General features: G+C 40.4%; 1 protein-coding gene across 1 annotated transcript; it reads right to left on the reverse strand.

Annotated features, from left to right (window-relative positions):
* Positions 1-323: 323 nt before the first annotated feature.
* On the reverse strand, positions 324-19,157 carry DNA2 (DNA replication helicase/nuclease 2). The gene is made up of 21 exons (XM_041427241.1): positions 19,147-19,157; positions 18,232-18,411; positions 17,661-17,844; positions 16,197-16,342; positions 14,609-14,734; positions 13,563-13,782; positions 12,334-12,451; positions 11,890-12,055; positions 10,485-10,679; positions 10,070-10,300; positions 8,989-9,105; positions 8,776-8,885; positions 7,614-7,723; positions 6,436-6,660; positions 5,150-5,343; positions 4,957-5,046; positions 4,657-4,849; positions 2,033-2,122; positions 1,248-1,430; positions 982-1,128; positions 324-380 (listed from the first exon to the last, which is right to left on the reverse strand). Exons 1-21 carry the CDS (start codon positions 19,155-19,157, stop codon positions 324-326), a joined length of 3,093 nt encoding a protein of 1,030 aa, XP_041283175.1.
* Between the last annotated feature and the right edge of the window lie 269 nt (positions 19,158-19,426).

The raw sequence follows: 19,426 nt of genomic DNA on the forward strand, positions 1-19,426 counted from the left end.
TTTCCCCACTCACTTCTGCAGGTAACTGTTCATCAAGGTAAAAGAGAATATAGCAATATCCAGCAGTGGAAGGAACAGAGTGCTTCATATTTCTGGTTTGTCACAAGTAAGCTGGGTGCTTTAGTACTGTAACCATCAGCTTTTTTAAGAAATGTCTGTTATTCCACTGAAAGGAAACTTCCAAATAATTGAATGCTTCCTGTTTTGGCTGCCTGCAGACTGAACAGTGCACATCAGCACAGATACCCCAATTACCAGCTATTTTCATTAAACAACAGCAGAAGAGAAGATACAAAGGTCTGCAAAACTTTCCATCTTCACACTCACAAGATGTTACACTTGTGGATACTTTCATGAGCCCCGGCTGGAAGATTCAAGATGTAGCAAGTTAAGAAAGCATTTTAACAACACTTGGCTTTCACAAAATCTGTTAGAATATGCATTGGTGTTTGCAAAGAAAGCAGCTAACAAGGTTCTTTCCTGTTTAAATAGGAGATGGAAACAGCAATAGCTAAAGCTTATTCAGTACAATGCCAGAGAGAAAGAAAAAAATTACCAAGTCATCTGAAAGTTACACTATTTTCCTTTCCACCAAGATTATTTATGAAGCAGATGTGTTCAGTGGAAGAAAGCAATCATACTGATGTTAAGATGCCAAGAAACTTGAAATGATCACAAGAAAAAATGCAAAAGCATTAAAAATTAAAAATTCAGGCATCGAAATCAAAAAATTGTCCAAATTGACTTGCAAGTCAGCACTGACTTTTTCTGCTGTTGAAGACAGAGAAGGTTCTAAACCCATCCACTTGCTTGATCTCAAGTACACTTCTGGCAAATCCAATCAGCACATTTTGTGCTATGCTGCCAATCACTGTTAAAAGTATAACCTAAACAATTAAAATCTTCCCATTCTTACCTCAAATCTCAGTGAGTCAATCCTACCTTTCCCCTTTCCCAAACCAGCACGGAGAAAAAGGATATCATTGCCTGGGACTGCAAATGGCAGAGGAGCTTCTCCAGGGGAGGATAGCAGCACAGGGATGGAACACAGCCCACCATGACCAGCTTGTGCTTGGCTCTGGTGATGGCAACGTTCAGGCGGCGCCAGTCCTGCAGCAGGGTGCCAAGCTGGGAAGCAAATGTCACTTGCTTTTATTTGTCCTACTTAATGGACATAAACCACTCATCCTCAAAATGCATCTAAACTACTGGAATTGATTGGAACAAAGTTCAAATGACCAACTTACATTTTCATCAATACTGCTCCTAACAAAAGACACAATTATGATACTTTTGTCTCTTCCTTGGTATTTGTCAACTGTGTTAACTTCCACTCTGTTCTCCCTCCATTTTGCCATCAAGTCAGTGATTGTTTTTAACTGATGTCTGTAGGGTGATATAATGCCAATGTCTGAGGGCTTACAGCCAGCCTGAATGAAGAAACCAGAGAAAAAATCTGTCACTGCAGTTGGCTTGGGAAAACTCAGTATGGTCAGAAAGATTCTTCTAATTAATTTGTTTTATAAACAGTGCTGCAAGATATTGTATCTAAACTAATGGAACTGTAGGTGTAACTAGTATTAACTAAAGGAGATAGAAAACATCAGTTCCTGCAAGCTCCCAAGCTTTGTCTTAACTTGGCACAAAGACAGATATCCTTGAAATCCTCATTTTTCTTTCTTCTTTAAACTGCAAGATGAACACTTAGAGCTCCTGGTCTGTGTTTCTGGATGAAATAAGGAACAAAGGCAAATCCTCTGCCCCCCCTCCCAAGAAAGCCCTCATCTCTTAAAAGAATTTGGCATCCAGCTTTTGTTTTTTGCATCTCAGATCCAAGCAGGCAAGGACAGGGAAGAGAATGCAGACCTCAGGCTCCCCACTACGCTGACATGAAGCCAATCTTCAATTTATCCTTAAATTTATCCTTAAGATTATCCCCAAGAGAGCTACCAACACATACAGTCACGACTACTAAAGCAATGTGAAAATATTAAAGGCATCCCTCCAAACCATGTAATAAAGTAAAAGATACCTTAATAAATAAGGATGTGAGGAAAAGCACTATTTTAGCTTCTGTCACATTGCTTATGCCACCTTTTTCTGCATGTTCTGGTGCTGGGACCTTTAAAAATACAAACAGAAAACAATTACTTTTGCTGTCTGTAACAGGGTACTATGTTCTGTCCCTAACTCACTGAGTCATATGTAGATTTATACTGATGGTATTAATTAAAGAAATAAAGTTAAATGCTAAGTTTTACTAAACAGAAGAGCCTGTACTGTGAGTTAACTTGAGAATACTGCATTTGCAAAACAAATTGGAACAATCCCCAAAATAAGTCTCTAGCACTAGCTTGTCACCTTAAGAAACTGCCAAACTTAATCATCTGAGTTTACAGTTCAGCATTATACATCATAAATCAAAAAACCCAAAAATGGACATTTTCCTGCTGATAAGGTAAGAGAGCAAATTATAATTTATTGGGACTTCTGCTTTAACACTCTCCATACAACATTATTTTCAGTGAGCTTTCTTCATTCCATGACAGAAGGGATAATCTGTTTAATGTTTGAAAGCCTACAACTAAAGCTATAGCACGAACTATCCAAAATGGTGGTATTAAATTGTGATATAAACTCCCAACCTTTAAATAAAGTATTCACTGGATTTACCATTTCTTAACTATTACCTGCCATTCTCTACATCATACATAAATGAGGCCAACAAGCTCAGGATGTAAACTCTTGTCATTGTAGTGTCACAGTTTTGTAATTTTTTTCTCTTTGCTTGACTCCTGCCTTCTCTAAAGTTGAAGTAGCACCAATAGCAATGAAAGTGTGTTTGGAAGCCTCCTAATTCCATGTGCTCAAGTTCTCTTAAAGCAGAAGAGCACTGTTTTACTGCACAGTTAATTTCTGACCACACTGGCCTTAGTGTAGCTAAAAACTGCACAAAAATAATTTCAGGAAAGAAGTTCTAAAAGCTGTGTCATGCTTATGGTGACACATGCTTACATTTATATTTCTCCTGTTCCCACAGGACACCAGCAGAACCACCAACAAAAACAACTTGGGCCTAGAAATTCTCAGGAGACTTGCCCTAAATCAAGGATGTCATTTTTCAAACCACCAGCCCCAAGCTGTCAGAGAAGTGCAGACTGACACAGGGGCTGACAGAAAAGAAACAAATAGATTTCCCATTGCTGTCACAAACTTGTTGCATTGTTAAGCAGAAAACAATAGAGGCTTTTTCTTGTTTTTTTTTTTAAAGCCAGCACAATAAATGTAAGATTCCTGGTGGTGTTATGGTATTTTTTCCTTTTCCTTCTCCCTCTGTTTGTATCCCTCCCCCCCCAAGTCTACTTCTTCATAAGCATTTCTTGGTTACACTATAAACAATACAGGGGGGGGGAAAACCTACTATGAAGTGAAAGGAAATAAAAGCTGGTTTTGTTTGTTGTCATGTTCAGTGGGGCTTTTTTTACTTTCTCCCTTCATGATTGCCACCACACATGGAGTTCTGACAGGAAGTCCAAAGGCAAAATGACATTATAGCCTCATGTCTCAACAAATCTAGGATATTTTGGAAATAAAAACTTTCCTCCTGGCTCTGTGAAGAGGACAGCTGTCTTACACTTGAGATGGGCTTTCTAAGAGAGAAAAAATGGAACAGAAACTCTACTTTTTTCATTGGTAATTTTGCTATGATTACTAGATAAACAGTGGTTCAGCCATATTCCTATTAACAGGCCTCTTCCCTGGGACCAACTGTCTGCTTTCCTGGGAAAGGAACTGCAGCTGTCGAGGCATTCCTGGAAAATGTCTCTGTTTAGTTTAGACATTTTTAGAAATTTCTCTAAGGCATCAAAGTAAACACTGCTTGTTTTCAGGTCATTAAAAAGATTCTATCAGAACTGTTGGAAAATAACCATGAATCCTGTACAATGTCAAAAGAGCACAAACACTGGTGAGTTCTAACCAGGGTCATCAGTTGATATAATTATTGGCACAATACAGCATTAATAGGAATCAACACAAAACCTGTTAAGGAGGAAGAAAAACCTCAAATCATAATCCAATCACCAATTACAGTGACAATTATTAGAGACCACAAACAGGTATTAATTTATTCATCTTTTTCCTCATGCATTTAAACTCTTCCTCATTTTTCCTGCAAGTCAGTTTCTTTGCAGAATTCTGGGTCTCCATGAAAGGACACACCTAAAACAACTTATTCATCCTTTGCACTTCAATGTATAGAATGTCTGCAAAATTCCATGGAGAATTGCAGTTATTGCTGCCACTGGCACACAGCTTTGCCACCAGTGACCCTCAGCCAATGGAAACAAGGCCATTCCTTGGTTGCAAGGACATCCAGTACAGCTACACACTTTGAGCTACACTTTACAGGAAAAGCAAAGTTTAAAGTCCATTCAATATTATCTGAAATAGTATTTAAATTTAAGTTTTCAGCTTTCTCAGATGTGATGTTTCCAGCAGCAGTTGTACCACCCTGCTCAGCTCTGCCAACAATACCAAGGATGCTTTTGTGTGCTGCACATTTCACATGATGCTGGAAAAACACTTTCTGAAGTTGCCTGTTTTACCCTACCCTGAATGAAGTTTTACATGTTGAAAGAACATAATGAATTTTACCTTTTCTGTGTTCAGAAAACACACAGGTGTGTCTGGATCAAGGACTTCTTTCAGCCACGTTTTTGAAGCATCCCCAAGGTCCAGTTTCAATTTCTTTAGGTTGGGCAAGTTAACAGTGGCATTTGACACCTTCTCTGAGCCACATTCCAGTTTGCCTTCATATACCAGCATGTTACTCAATGACATAATCTTACTAAAGATTTAAGAAAACAAGAAAAGGCATAAAAATCTCATCATTTCAATCCCACATCAAGAACACATGACAAATAATTTTTTAAAATAAATAAACATTGAAAGTACCTATTCATTCTGTATTGCACAGTTAATTGGACAACAGCATTTTGGTTTTGTTCCAGCCTTTTAAATAAGCTTTCACTCATGCCAAGATCTCTGTTACAAGACAAAGACAAAAATCAAAATGTGTCAATCAGAACACTGCAAGACCCTTCCCAGAATCTGTGATTAGTAATTGTCCAGCAGCATTTTATCTTACCTTGCTTCTGCATTCAGCACAAGTGGAGGCAGCTGTTGATGATCCCCCACCAGCACAAACCTTTTGGAGCAGAACAGTGGGCCCAGGCAGACAAGCTGGCTGATTTGGGAAGCTTCATCAACAATACAGAAGTCAAATTGCTTCTGAGCAAAGATGGGGTGATTTACTCCCATGCAAGACGTTGCTACCACTGGCTGAAAATTGAGACACACTTCAAGGATAAGGTACATTTTATATCCTTTAGCACTATATTCTCCATATTGTAAGAAAAAATATTTCCCATTAAACTGAATTACACTGTAAAATTACAGAAATCAAATTATTTATCCTTGAAATCAGACCAGCATCACTTAAATATATATTGGCCTGACATATTCTTGTATCAATTGCAAGTGACAAACAAAACCAGCTTTAGAGCAGACTGTAGCAAAAAACTTGTTCCTGTCATGTGTTCAGAGTGATGCCAGGTTCTATTCATGGACAATTCATGGAGTGTGCTGAAATGACTGCAGTGAAAAATCAGGTGGTTTGGTGGTTTTTCTCAATACTGAAGAAAAGATAAAACAACAGCAGCACAGTTCTTCCCGCTGCTGTGCTTCCACTGCAATCCAAAATGACCAAAATAAGAAATGCCAAGTCATTCCCCTTATGACTTCAGGCATTCCCCAGCAATACTTATCAATAAAAAGTAAATGGCAGCTTTTGTGAAGTTGGCATTTACTCCAACTACCATCAAACCTTATTCTTTCAGTGAATTTAATTTAAAGCTGCCACTGACTCACATGACCCAGCTCCCATTATGGTTTGCATTAACATTCACAAAGACAGCACTAATCTTTCAATCAAAAATAAGGGTTTGGCCAGGTCAGCTCCACAGCATTCCACTTCCTCTTCCCCATCTGCTGATTGCACTAATGGCACAAGGAGCACCAGTGGGAGAGAGAAGGGACAAACAGCAGCAGAATGTAAATAATGCTAAAGGAGGCTGCAGCAGCCCATTCACAAGGCCTCAGATAAAAGCACTGGAGTCTTTGGGGCTTATTACTTACAATGATGAGTTACTTTGAGTGGCCATAAACAAAGCTTCTCAGCTTGCAGACTTTATGTAGGTCATTACTGGCTATAAAGAAATTGAAACAATGCAGAGGTTGAGTATCTCTTTCAGCTCAGATTTCTTACAGCAGTACACACCCTTGGGATGGGTTCCTTCTCTGCAGCATCCAAACAAAATACTAATGTAATTATCTTTAATAATTTGAAGAGCTAGCAAAAAAAAAATTTCTCACCTGACTATTATAGACCTCTTCCAAATCTGTTACAGACTTAATTGATCTGGACCTGCAGATTTCTTCTTCTGTATATTTCTGAATATCTGGATGAACCTTCTGAGCTTGCCCCAAGCGCAAGAAGCCAACTTTGAATTTGGCCAACTTCAGCAGGACATTGTCCACAGCCGTGTGTGTAAAACTGGTCAAAAGGACACTAAAGCCACAGGCAGAAAGAATTCTCACCTAATGAGTGGCAAAGGAAAGGAAAAGGAGAAGCTGTTAAGGAGAAGCTAAAAAGGATTCATCTGCAAGAATCAACAACCCCAGGTTTGCTAAGGTGAAAAGCACAGGAGGTTTTGGAGGGAGTCAGGAATAAGCATGACTTGGTCTGTATCAGTCCCTCTGGCCAGACTGGCCACTGACAATGTGGGCAACAGTCCTGAGGGTTCCCATGGCCAGCAGGCTCACAACACTGCTCACACAGAGCCAAGAACCTGGATGTGCACTCCCAAGGAACTGCACTCGAAGATCCCCACTGTAAGAAGAAGCCAGGCAGCCTGTTCCCATAGGACTGCTCTCCAGGCAGTTCAGCCACTGGAGATTCAGGGCAATGGGCTGATCTGAAGATAGCAGCAGCTGTCTGCTCTCCAGCCTCCTCTTTGCACGAGCTGATGACAAATGGAAGCAGGGTAACACTGCTCTTTCATGAAAGCCTCGCTCAGCCCACAGCCTGAATGCAGTGTGCTCCTACAGTCCTTTCCTGGGGAAAAGAGAAGCACCAGCTAGAGGAGATGGATGCAGACTGCACATGGATTCAGCCCACAGGTTCATACAATTTACAGTGGACAGGTTACTGGCTGCTCAAGAGTCCCTCTTTTGAGCTATAACTCAGGATCTGAAGACTTGCTGATATTTGGAGCCAAAGAATTTTAACACTAAAGCATCACAGAAATGATTAAATATCACACTTCAATCTCCTCCCTCCCACATACATTCCTACACAAGCAATTGACCATCCTACTCCACAAAATCCAATTTTAGTTCTACCAAATATAGGTTAAGCAAAAAGAAGTGTGTTTTCTTCCTTGAAATTATACAGATATTGTTACACTAAGTCATGACACTACACAATTGGTTTAATTCTATCCTCTAAACCTCACCAAAAAAATTAAAACCTCCAAGGTACATGATCTTACTAGAGCACATATTGTAGTCGTTTTTCCTGTTCCAGGCATACCCACAATAAGTGTGTAGTCTTTTGAAAGCAGCACTTGCTTCATTGCCTGTTTTTGGGGCTTATTTAGACCTTTCAGAAGAAAAAGCAAAATTAAATTACTACACTTCATCATAATTGTAATAATTACTAAAGTCACAGCAAAACTGTAATTTCCTCCTTCACTAAAGCCCTTAATAGAGGCAAGAACTGAGCAAAGTCTGTAGGTTCTAATGAAGATATGACAATAAACATAATACACAAGATAAGTAGTAAAAGGTCTGCACTATGGTCCTAGAAATAAGTCACTGAAGACATTTTTATTTTTAGACCTTTTGTGACTTTTTTTTCTAGTATCTTAATTGACCCCCTTCATGTATTGTGTCTGGACATTTCACACCCAAACCCACAGCTCACAGCAAGGGCTGATGAGTTGCACATAAACAGCAGCATGTTGTTTAGAACAAACATTACAGCAGAGCTGGTTTGCCCCAGCCTGATGCAAACAAGCAGCACATTTCAGCTATTTGGACTAAGTAAATCTCAAGCAAAAGATTTCAAACTGAGTTTTTATAAAAAATTCAGTTTGCTTTAAGACAACTCAGTTAAATTTATGTTTTCACAGGCAACTCTGTCAGAGCACAAGGAAATATTTGTACCAAATACAAGATGCTGCCTCATACCCAAACAAGTCTTGTTTATAAATAAATGCCACAAAGCATGACACTATGTTGACACTTGTCAACAAGTCAGCAAGAGTGATTGATTATACAAGTGAATGTTCCCACCAAAGCCCATCTCCTTCCTCTCCCTCAAGTCAGCTTCCTCCAGAGCTGTCTCTGTCCATTCCTTCTGGAAAGGTTACAGAGGGAATCACATGGCCCTCTGTCTGCACTGCACACTGCAGCCCCTAGCAAAAGTAAAATAAAGTTGTGAGCAAGGGGCTGATCAAGCCTTCCTGTGATTAAATGAGTCTTCAGCTAGCTGGAAGATATGCAAGGCAAGAACTTGGCTTTAATTTTTAAGCTGAGAACTATCACAGGATCCCAAAGTAGGAAAAACTCCTTATATTAATAGCATGATAAATACTTTGGCTAGAGAGCCATACTAGTAAACAGAGTATTTTGGGGAAAGTCACTTTGTACCCTTTAAAATATTTGCAACAGTTTCCTTTGCTTCAGGAGGAAGGACAGAGCTCAAATGCTGAATGAAACGTGGTTTCTGGAAGTCAATTATCAAGTTGCGGAGCCTTTCACTGTGGATAAAAACAAGACAAAACTGAATTCAAATAAGAGTTGCCAGTTGAGAAACTTCATCTGAAAATATTGAAAGCGTGGAATTAAGTTGATTTTTCATACCTGACTGGGCAATCTTTCATCAATTTAGAAAGATTTTTAAAAGGGACTCCTGTACCAACATCTCCTTCATCATGATCCAACCTAAATACAGTGTTCTTGGGGAGGTTTGACAAATTCCTGAAGGATGACAAGAACATGGATAAAATAATTTTGTTTACCAGTTGTATGTTGATTAGAGACTTATTACTACATGTTAAATGATATATTCCAGAGATCCCAGAGTGAAGCAACACTAATTGAAATACACTGTTAACTGATCTAAAGAAAGCATGATCCCAATGAGGGATAACAAAACATAGGCCCAATTTAAAGACAATAAAGACTGAACAATGAAAGTTACTATTAACACAGTAATCACTGTGTCTATATAGATTCATGCTAGAGATGTAAGTAAAGAGTTAAAATGTGCTTTTATTCAAACAACCTGGTTAAACAGACAGGCATATATACTGATCAGGTACTGACAGTTTCAGCCAAAACAGGAGAATTCCTGAAGGGTACTACTCCAAAGGCAGTGATGCCTTGGGAAGGCTGGCCTAGAACAGAGGCTAGATGGAGCTAAAGAATAAAGTAGGGATTTATTAGGAGGCCTCAGTGGATCCACCTTGGGCAGCACAAGAGCCCAGCCAGGGCTACACCCAAGATGAACCAAAATGGTCACAAAATGGACACCCAGTCACAGTCTCTCACTTTTATGAGTTCTGGGCCATTTGTATATTGGAGTTCATTGTCCAATTACAGCTCCAGCCCATGCAGTCCCATCCTGCTTGTTTTTCTCTCTTCAGTCCATGTTGTTTGTGCTCTCAGGCCTGAAATTTGGGTGGCTGTCCTTGGTGCCCAGCTAGAGCAGGAATTGTTTTGTCTCCCTGCTCTGTGCAGAGAGCTCACCATCCCCTAATATGAAGCCCAGACCCACACACTAAAGCAGCACAGAATATGAAAAATAGAAAAGCTAAAACCTGAGGCATCACCAGTAGGAAGGGTCAGGACATGTCACAGCTTTTTGGACACCTAGCAGCACCCTTCCTCAAGCCAGTGCCAGAGAGTTTGCAAACAGATACTTTTCTTTTTATCCTATTACCTGCCCAACAAACAGGAGACTTTTGTTCCACTGACTTCTCTAACATAGCCAGCAGCCAAACCAAGTAAACCCTTTTCCTCTCCACTCACAACCACTCGATCACCAACCAACAGGTTTGTCCCAGATAAGGCACCATTTCTACGCTGAAAAAAATGTAGAAACTGTCCCTCAGAAACTTCATGGACTTCATCAATTCTGACCATGTTTCCAACACAATCTCCAGCCTTCTCTCTGAAGGTATTAAAAAGAGAAATATTTTAATATTAACATCCTCTCTTTAAGAGAACTATTAAGAATAAAACCCCACAAGTTAAAAAACCAAACCACCCACAACCAACCATCAAAACCAAAATAGAAATCAAACAAAAGGATAAAAGGAATCATCATTGGCATGAGTTTAGAAATGAAACCTTACCTTTCCAAAGAAGGTGTCATCCATATATTTTTATTTCCCTTTTTATGCTCTCCACTTTGTAGCTCCAAGGTTAACATCAGATACCAGAGGCTGAAATACTCCAAGTGGGAGGGTTTCAGGTGCTGTGTCTCTCTGTCAACGACAGGCACCAAAGCAGGAGGAAAGGCCACACTGGCCATCTTCTGCTCCACAGCTCTAGGGACAGAAGCAGCCACAGAAAGGCTCAGCCTGCATCCTTTTTCACCTGCAAGTCCATATGTTCATAACAACAATCCAAATACCTACTGTAACATACCAGACAGATTAATTTATCATTACTTGAATAAAGTAGAACCTGTATCCTTTGCTCAGATGCATAATCTTGTATGAGTAACTTCACATCATCTCTATGATTTTGAAAGGCACTAAGTTAATCAAAGACCAAATAAAGGCATTTCAAAGATAGTAACACATATATTTACAGAGTCTACCTTTTACTCATTTTATTGTAACATAGGAGTGTTATTTTGATATCTAGCTAAGCAATGGGGATTTAATAGTTAATACACAAGCAAACTTCAAGCCAACTTATTTCAAAACTAAATATCAATAGACATTATACCAAATAATGTATACATCCAGAGAGAGAAAAGCTTATGCAGAAGTAAATAGCTATCCAGCTATATCCTGCTGCTGCAACAAGTGAGTATTAGAAGCAGGATTTCACAGAAACATGTCAGGTATCCCTACAAAGCTCCCTCAACATACACTTTGACCCCTATAATTTTAAAAACAATCAGGCATTCTAATTCCACAAGACCACCCCAAAGGTTCTCCTTTTCTAACAAACCTCATTTGATCTCTTCCACATACAATTTTGGTTGTTTTTTGTGCAGCATAGAGACTAAAACTCATAACAGTTGTTAAAACAGTTCAATAACTTTGTGTGAAATTTTATGGAATATTTGCTCACTACTTCTGTTGACCAGGAGATGCAGTAACACTTCAGCAGAGTAGTATCAATGTATTTCTTGTGTCATACCCTACAGGGAAACAATCTTCTGCAGAGTGAACCTGAAAAAGTGGTTCTCCAGCCAGAACTCAGGCCCAGAGATGGCCTTTTTCAGAGAGCTGCAGGTAATACAGCTTTTAAAACAGATCTGTTATTGTTATCAAGTATTTTGTTGAGACTCATCTCAGATTTTGTCTTGCAAAAAGTGTAACTGAGCAAACATATTAAGTCTCTGTGAGATCACGAGCTGAATCATACAAGTTGTAGAGAAATCTGTGAAAGATTCTTTTGGGGTGGAAAAGTCTTCAATATATACAAAACTGTCAACCACAAAAATGAAATTATTATATCAAAAGATATAATTATTTAATCTCATTTAAAAACATTAGTCAGACTTTTTTTTTTTTTTTTTACCTGCTGTATAGAAAGCAGTTGTGCATTTGGGAGCAATATTTACATGTTTGACTGTCATCAATCACAGGAGGCAAAGCAGCAAGCTGTGAATTCTGCCTTCCCACATCGGATTTATAGGTACTGTGTGTCAAGTAGAAGGCCACATGATTTCTTAACTTCATTAATTCTGTCAAGAAAAGGATAAACTAAGCTGATGATTTTGCTTGTAACAATTTATACTTCAAAAGTAATTAGCAATCAACTTTTTAGTCAACTAAGCACTGATTATTCACCAAGTCCTCGCACCGTGTTAATAAAACAACTGAATTTTTAACATAAGCTTAGTAACAAGTGAAGTATCCCCAAGAACAGCTATTTTCATAAGAGTAAACTTTACAGTTATAAAGAAAGATTTCAGTAATATTTAAGAGAATTATGGTTTCCAGAGAAGGGGAAGACCTTTACCTCTTCGGTCCATGCGAGCTCCAGAAACAGGATACATTGTACCAGTTTTTAGATAAAGAAGAAATCCAGCTTCAGGATCCATTCTCCGCTCTAAATTCAGCAAAGTGTAGAGAATAACCTGCAAACATTATACATAAATACATATATACACACTGAAATACATCTTATTCCTGTACAGTTGTTGTGGTTTAAGCCCAAGCAGCAACCACAGCTGCTCACTCACCTCCCCACCCTTGCTGATGGTTGAGATAAAGACAGTTTAAGATGGAAAAGAAAAGCAACACACGCAAGCAAAGCAAAACAAGAATTCATTCATGGCTTTCCATGGCTGGGCAAATGTTCAACCCAGGAGAGCAGGGCCCCATCACACGGAATGGTGCTTTGGGAAGGCAAATATCCATCACTCCAAACCTTGGAGTGCCCCCCACTCTTCCTCCTTCTTTCCCCGACCTTAGTGAGTATGATGATCAGCTACCTGGTGTGGGACATCCCTTTGATCCCTGGGGTCCCCTGTCCTGGCTGTGCCCTCACTTCCCATCAGCCTCAGGCTCCTCCCAGCCTGGCCCTGGGGGGAGCAGGAAAGGCCTTGGCTCTGAGTGAGCCCTGCTCAGCAACAACAGCAAAACATGCCTGTGTTATCAGCCTGTGCTCAGCACAAACCCAAAACACAGTCCACATTTATCTACTGTGAGGAAAACCATTGCTAACCCCAGTCAAAACCAGCACAGCATTAAAACCAAAACACATTCTTAACTGTATTTAGTTTTTCCACAATTTATATGGCTAAACAGCCATTATTATCACAAGTCATCTAGAAGCTGTAAGTAGTAAGAACTTGACCAAGGATTTAAATTAAAAGGCATCTTTAAAACCTTTTCTCAAGGCTACTACCTCTCTAAGTCAGGCCAGCTATATAGAAATATGTATAACCCTAGTTACTGAAACAGTCTGCTTCAACCTAATATTTGAATGTAGTAAGAAGAGACTAAAGAACAGACATTTCAGGACAAAACCCATAAGCGTGCTTGAAGGTGGTAAATGTATATACTTCTTACTACTAAGTTCACTTTAATTTTATACCAGCAGCTTTGGGCATGCCAGGATGAGCCACCCATGAATTTAGATTATACCACATACAAAGTGTTTCATACTCGTAAGACAAAATAGGTCACCTAACAAAAAAGCACACACAGCCACTGAGAGTGGAATTAGACATTTGGTGCTTGTACCTGACTTCTGTGCTCTATGGAGTTTGATTCCTTGCCAGACTTGAGCTCTAAAGGCATTATCCGAGACTGTACTCCTGACTGGCAATGGATTTTCACCCTGGCTGTAACATCAATCTTTCCCTTCAACCCAAACCTGGGAGACCAGATATTCTCTTCAATGTCCAGGACATCTACAACCTCTATCTTAGAAGATACATCTTCTGTTTTTCCATCATTTGACCTAGGAAGAAAATTAAGCCAAAAGTTAACAATTTCCCTTAATTATTAATATTTAAACATTAAAATGTGTTGCAACTCAATATATAATATTTCTGCATTACCAGTGCCCTTTAGGCACTAACTTTAGAAATAAAATGCCTCAAGTCTCACTCAAAGTAATCTTCCCATTAACAGAGGAAGAAACACATCGGAAAGTAACATCAGTTAGTTTTGGTATTCACCTAAATTTCAAAGTTAAAACAAGACTTTAAACTATTTTTACTAGTTTTTGGTCTTATCTGAATAACCACACTGTCATACATTTGACAGTAGCCTACAGGTTTTACTTGGACCTGCCATTTCACTAAAACTTTAACATTCTCTGGTTAAAATTAAGAGCAAGAAGCCACAGACAAGAAGAGTTCAGCAGCTTTTGAGTAAAATCACCACTTCACCAAAGAAATCTTTTATTAGTCAAGAACTCCATTTGATTAATAGTTTCACATTCTGATATGTAGTCTTGCTCAGAACTACAGTAACTCCTACTTTAGTCAGCAGCTCAAATACCCTTGCTCTTCTGCTCACTAAAAGCTATGGTTTGTACCATGCTGTTCATGGATTTAAAGGATTTAAAGATTTTGAAGTCAGTTCCCCCTCAGGCTTCATGTCTTGCCCAGTACTCACAATGGCAGCTAAACATGCAGCACAAGGTCAGCTCTACAATCAGTGAGGCCATGAATTAGCTCCAAATCACCCAACAGATGTGCATAAGGAGTTCTAAAAATTTCAAGTAAACTAAACAAGATATACAACATAGAATGGTTTAAAATTTAATTCTGGCTTCTTACAGTTTTAGTTGCATTTTGTTTTGGTTTCCAGGATTGTGCATGAAGTCTTCTGCCCACTTAAAAAATGATGGCAAATATTCTTCTACTTCTTGCATTATTTGTGCTTGTTTCAGATTTAAGACATACCTAAAAAAAAAAAAAAAAGACATGCACATTAAAGCATTAAAGAAACCAAGTATTAAATCAGCTGTTGGAACTAAAGAGATTTGCCTTGAGTAGCAACAAGATCATTGGAAGTAACTGTCAAGTTTTTATAAATATCTATAAACTGTAGATAACAACAGGTGCATAGAGGTTCAACTCAATTCCTAAAACTATTAACTGAACATCTATTAAAAGAGATATACTATACCAGAAAATCCATTTCTGATGTAACCTTTGAAACAACAGGTACAGCACACTGAGAGCATCAGCGTGGCAGATGTGATGAAACAAAACTAACAGTGTGACTGCAGGAAAGCAGTACCAGACTCATGCATTTAAAAATGGCTATTCCTACAATTCATGCAATGTTGAAGAAAAAAATTAAAAGGCCATTTGCTTTTAGTCTGCATATCCTCATCTGCTTCTGACACACATTTTAACAGAACATGACACAGAATCTAATCATGTGGCACTAGATAATTCAGTACTGGCAACCACTGGAAATAATGCCATTATTCTACAGCAACAGAGAAATACAAGTGGATTTTGCATAAAAAGGTTCATAGGAGTGCAATTGACCACAGGCAGCAGATTATGCAACTTATTTTTCCATGCCAATAAACAGTAGCCTACATATGCAAAAAGGAATTGCAAATTAACAGTTTCATGGAGGCTCAAAATTACATAAAGGCCTTTAAGTAATCTTAGGAGCCACAATTCAAAATATTATCTCCAAAACAGAACTAAGAGTAATAACTCTTGCCACTACAGCTTTAACTTCTGACTCATCTGGGGCTAAGAGGTACTGATATTGCCCAACATTCAATTTAAAACATGATTTTTAATTTACATGAGTAGAATTGTATTTTAATCAAGCCTGCAGTAAAATGTTAAAACTGACAGCCATTCATCTTCCCATTTTCTGATGTAAATACTATTTGCTTGGCTAGCATTTCTATCAGCTTTGCTAAGAAAATAAAGGTCTTCTAACAACTGAGACTTTAAGCAACTGATAAATATATGAACTTAACAGACATTCAGTTCTGGGTCAGTTACAAATTTCCAGGTTCATTGCTGAGGATCATAATTAACTATCTGTCCCACTCAAATCAGCTTTGGGAGATGCCTGGAAATCTAATGTTACAGACACAACCTGTCTGCAACCTGCTTGGCCTAAAAGTAAAAAAACCACCCTGCCACATAAAGTTACTCCAAAAGAGTAGTTCAGACAAATAGAAGTAGCATAGCAGGGAAGACAAATAAATTAAGCTATCAAATGGGGAATTATTTACTAAAAGATCCCCAGTTTCCATTAAGCAAAGTCATTTGGCAGAACACTCTCCTGATATCAGTGCTACGTTTTTTAAAGTACAACTTAAATTGCAAGTTCAAAGTGTTCCTGCCCTGTCTTCCACACACAAAAGGCAGTTGTAATGCTACTTACATTTCTTTGAGGTACTTTTGTCCATACACAATTTTATTTGCTAGTTCTCGCACCTTTTCTTGTGTCAAGTTATTGGTGACTGATTGCTGGAAGATGTCATGAAGAATTGTCCCCACGAGCATTTGGGGCGAACCCGACTCGGAGCCCTGCAACAGATGTCATCATACCTGAAGATTTATGCCCATTTCATGCCAACTTCTCTGTCAAATTTCTGGATTTTATTTGCTGCACATCACAGCCTGCACTTATTTAACTACAAAATCATGACAGCTTTCACCTCAGTAATGATTATCTGGTCAAACCTGCCAGTGAGAGCAGCTGAATTGAAGTGGGTCTCACTTGTTGCTTTATCCCAACCCTGACAATGTCAGGATACAATCTCTGTGACTGGCAGGTGAGAAACAAAGGCACAGATTAAAATAAATGTTGAGAAAATTCTGCCTGCAGGCATTTCCTAATGCAAATATGTACCTTTACAATCTTACACAGATCTCTTGCATGAAGCAGTTTCCTGTCTGTTACCAGCTCACAGCAGAATCATCCCATGTATCACCAGCATGGCTCAGAAACCCATCAGCAGGGCTGGGCTCTGGAGACTCACAAGAACTGAAAGTGGTAGTAAACGACCTTGACACGAGTCACTACCAAACAGCTGTGGTATTATGGCACAACTGTGGTATTATGGCACTCTTACAGACCAGTGATTGCACTCACAACAGGTGGATGGTGCTATCCCAGTCAGGACCCTGTGCATTGTCCCAGCAATTATTTTATCCCCCTTACTCCTAATAAAGGACTGAAGACCATTTCATAGTCTTAATCTCCTGTAGTTTTCATGTTCCAGTCACAGGTTCCCAGCCAGGCTGTTTACCACTCTATTAGAATTTCCTTATTCATTTGGACTTATATTCCTATCATGCCTGGGAGTTTTCACCAGCTGAAACTAGCAGCTGCTGCTTCTCCATTTATCAGCATGTCTCTCATGTATCAGCAAAGATGCTACCACAAGAAACTTCTCCTCTTTCCAAGACAGAGCAGCTGGATTCAGACCCCAGAGTTAGCCCACACCAATTATTAACTGAATTAGCTACGTTTTTCAGAAGCTCTTAACTTGGCCCAGTGTGGTTACATTTTCATAAGGATGGCAAGAGACATATCCCTCACAAAGAATTCATATCCACAAAAAATGTGGCAAGAGATTCTAAAAAAAATTATGAGAATTATAAGTGGAAAGACCAGTTCTTTAGACCAGTAGCTGTATTAAGAGTACTGCATTATTTCAGGTGCAATTCTCAAAAAACCAAGAGAAGCTCAACCAGAGACAGCTTTTCCACCCCAAATTATTGCGTTGTAAACATTATGAATTGCTAATAATGACATCTCTAAGAGCCAGATTTGACACTGAGCTAAGCCACCGGTGTCAGTGGAACAGTAACTCACTGGCAGTGTGGAATGAACACTCACCCTGAAGCGTTCGCTCAGCACTGCCCTCCTCATGCAGCGAATGCTGCTGGAGATGGTGGTGCCCGAGAGCAGCAGGTCTGGGTACAGGACCAGGTATCCACTCTGGGCATTGATGAGCCAGGTGCCAGAGCTGCACTCCCCTTCCAAATGAACAATGTCCCCTGGAACCACTGGGACAGACTCCCTGCGAGGGAATACACCCACACAATCAGTGTTTGCAAACGACAGACACAACGTATCAGAAATAACACACTAACAGAGGAGACTCAACATTCTTTGAAATGCTGGGTTGGGTTCTTTTAAGGAGTTGACATAAAGAAATCCTGAGAGTGAATAAAGGCATTTTTACAATGACAAAACTGCAGAGTAGCAGTGCCCACTCAACACACATTACCTGACATCAGGTTTCTGGAGATGATATCCATTATGCTAGCACACTGATAATATTACATTCAACAAAGATTCTTTCAGGATCCCATATCACTTTTAAGGCCGTAAAACTCAACTCACAGACAACACAAACAAAATTGAGTCAATAATCCAGTATTTCCAGTATATCTGTGTGGATTACCAGCCATTCCTAAGGATGCACAGCTCTGTATCTTCCAGTGAGGGGGAGGCTGAAATTGTCAAGTGTTTCTCAGGGTCACTTCCATTTCTCTGTATTACATTGACCTCCAGCACACGGTATCTGTTGTTCAGCCCATTCTTCAGGATGGTATCAGGTGAGTCAGCCACTTTCTTCTGAAAACTGAAGTAACAGCCAGTTACAAAGAATACTGAGTTGTTTGAAAACAGCTGACCTACATGCAAAAAGAGGGGAAGCTTCAAAAATAAACCAAATTTTACTCCCCTTGAATTTTTATTTTGTCTGGGTTTTTTTTTGTTTTTTTTTTTTAGTCCTGTACAGGCAGAGTGTAGGAAATCTCTATAAATATTAAGCAACTTACTATTTATTAGTTAGTGCTTCATTTTTGTATCCACATATCCATAAGCACTAGTAAACTAATTATAACTGTACTGCAAACCCTGTGCTTGGGAGAAAGCTTGTATCTCCCTGCAGGCACGAACTCCCACAGCCACACAAACACCTCGAACACGGAGCTGTACATTTTTACCCGTTACCTGAAGTTGTTTAGAAAATCCGTATTCAAGGTTGTTTCCAATAGCCGAACCATGAGGCAGAGCGGCCAAACCTGCCGCTCTGCCGTCACCGAGCGATGCCTGGGGGAGCTGCAGGGCGGCCGGGGCCCCGCAGCCCGCCGTGCCCAGCGCAAGCACCCGCGGCAGCGGCGGCTGCCCCTCACGGCTTACCCCCGGCAGCCCCGAGCGCTTCCCAGCCCGAGGAAGGCCGGTGCCGCCCCGCCAGCCCTCAGAGCCCCATCCCGCCTCCCCGCGCCCGGAGCCGCGAGCGGTTTGGAAGTTCAAACCACCCGCGCTCCCGGCCGTCTCCGCCCGGCTGCGGCTCCCCGCACTCAGCCGCTACCTCTCGGCCATGGGCAGGTCCCGTGCGGCGCTCGGCTCGGCTCGGCTCGGCTCGGCTCGGCTCGGCCCGCTCCAGCGCGGCTCCCCGAGCCACCCGAGCCCCCCTCCTCACGCGCCCCGGCAGCGCCGCCGCGCGCTCCTCCAGCCCCGCCCAGCGCGCCCCGCTCGGCCAATGGGAGGCGGCGGAGGGGGCGGTTCCCGCGCGCGCGAGCTGAAGGCGCGAAGAGGCGCGCGGCTCCTCGCGCCGCCGCTCGGGGAGGGGCGGGGCCCGCGCCCTGAGG

Source organism: Onychostruthus taczanowskii, unplaced genomic scaffold, assembly GCF_017590055.1.
Source record: "Onychostruthus taczanowskii isolate IOZ18803 unplaced genomic scaffold, ASM1759005v1 scaffold98, whole genome shotgun sequence".
Classification (NCBI taxonomy): domain Eukaryota; kingdom Metazoa; phylum Chordata; class Aves; order Passeriformes; family Passeridae; genus Onychostruthus; species Onychostruthus taczanowskii.

Coding starts and splice junctions, on each gene's coding strand:
- DNA2 (XM_041427241.1), bottom strand. Junction 17,845..18,231: donor TGCATCCTTAGGAATGGCTG/GTAATCCACACA, acceptor ATTCCCTCGCAG/GGAGTCTGTCCCAGTGGTTC. Junction 6,661..7,613: donor CGACTACAATATGTGCTCTA/GTAAGATCATGT, acceptor GCCACTCATTAG/GTGAGAATTCTTTCTGCCTG.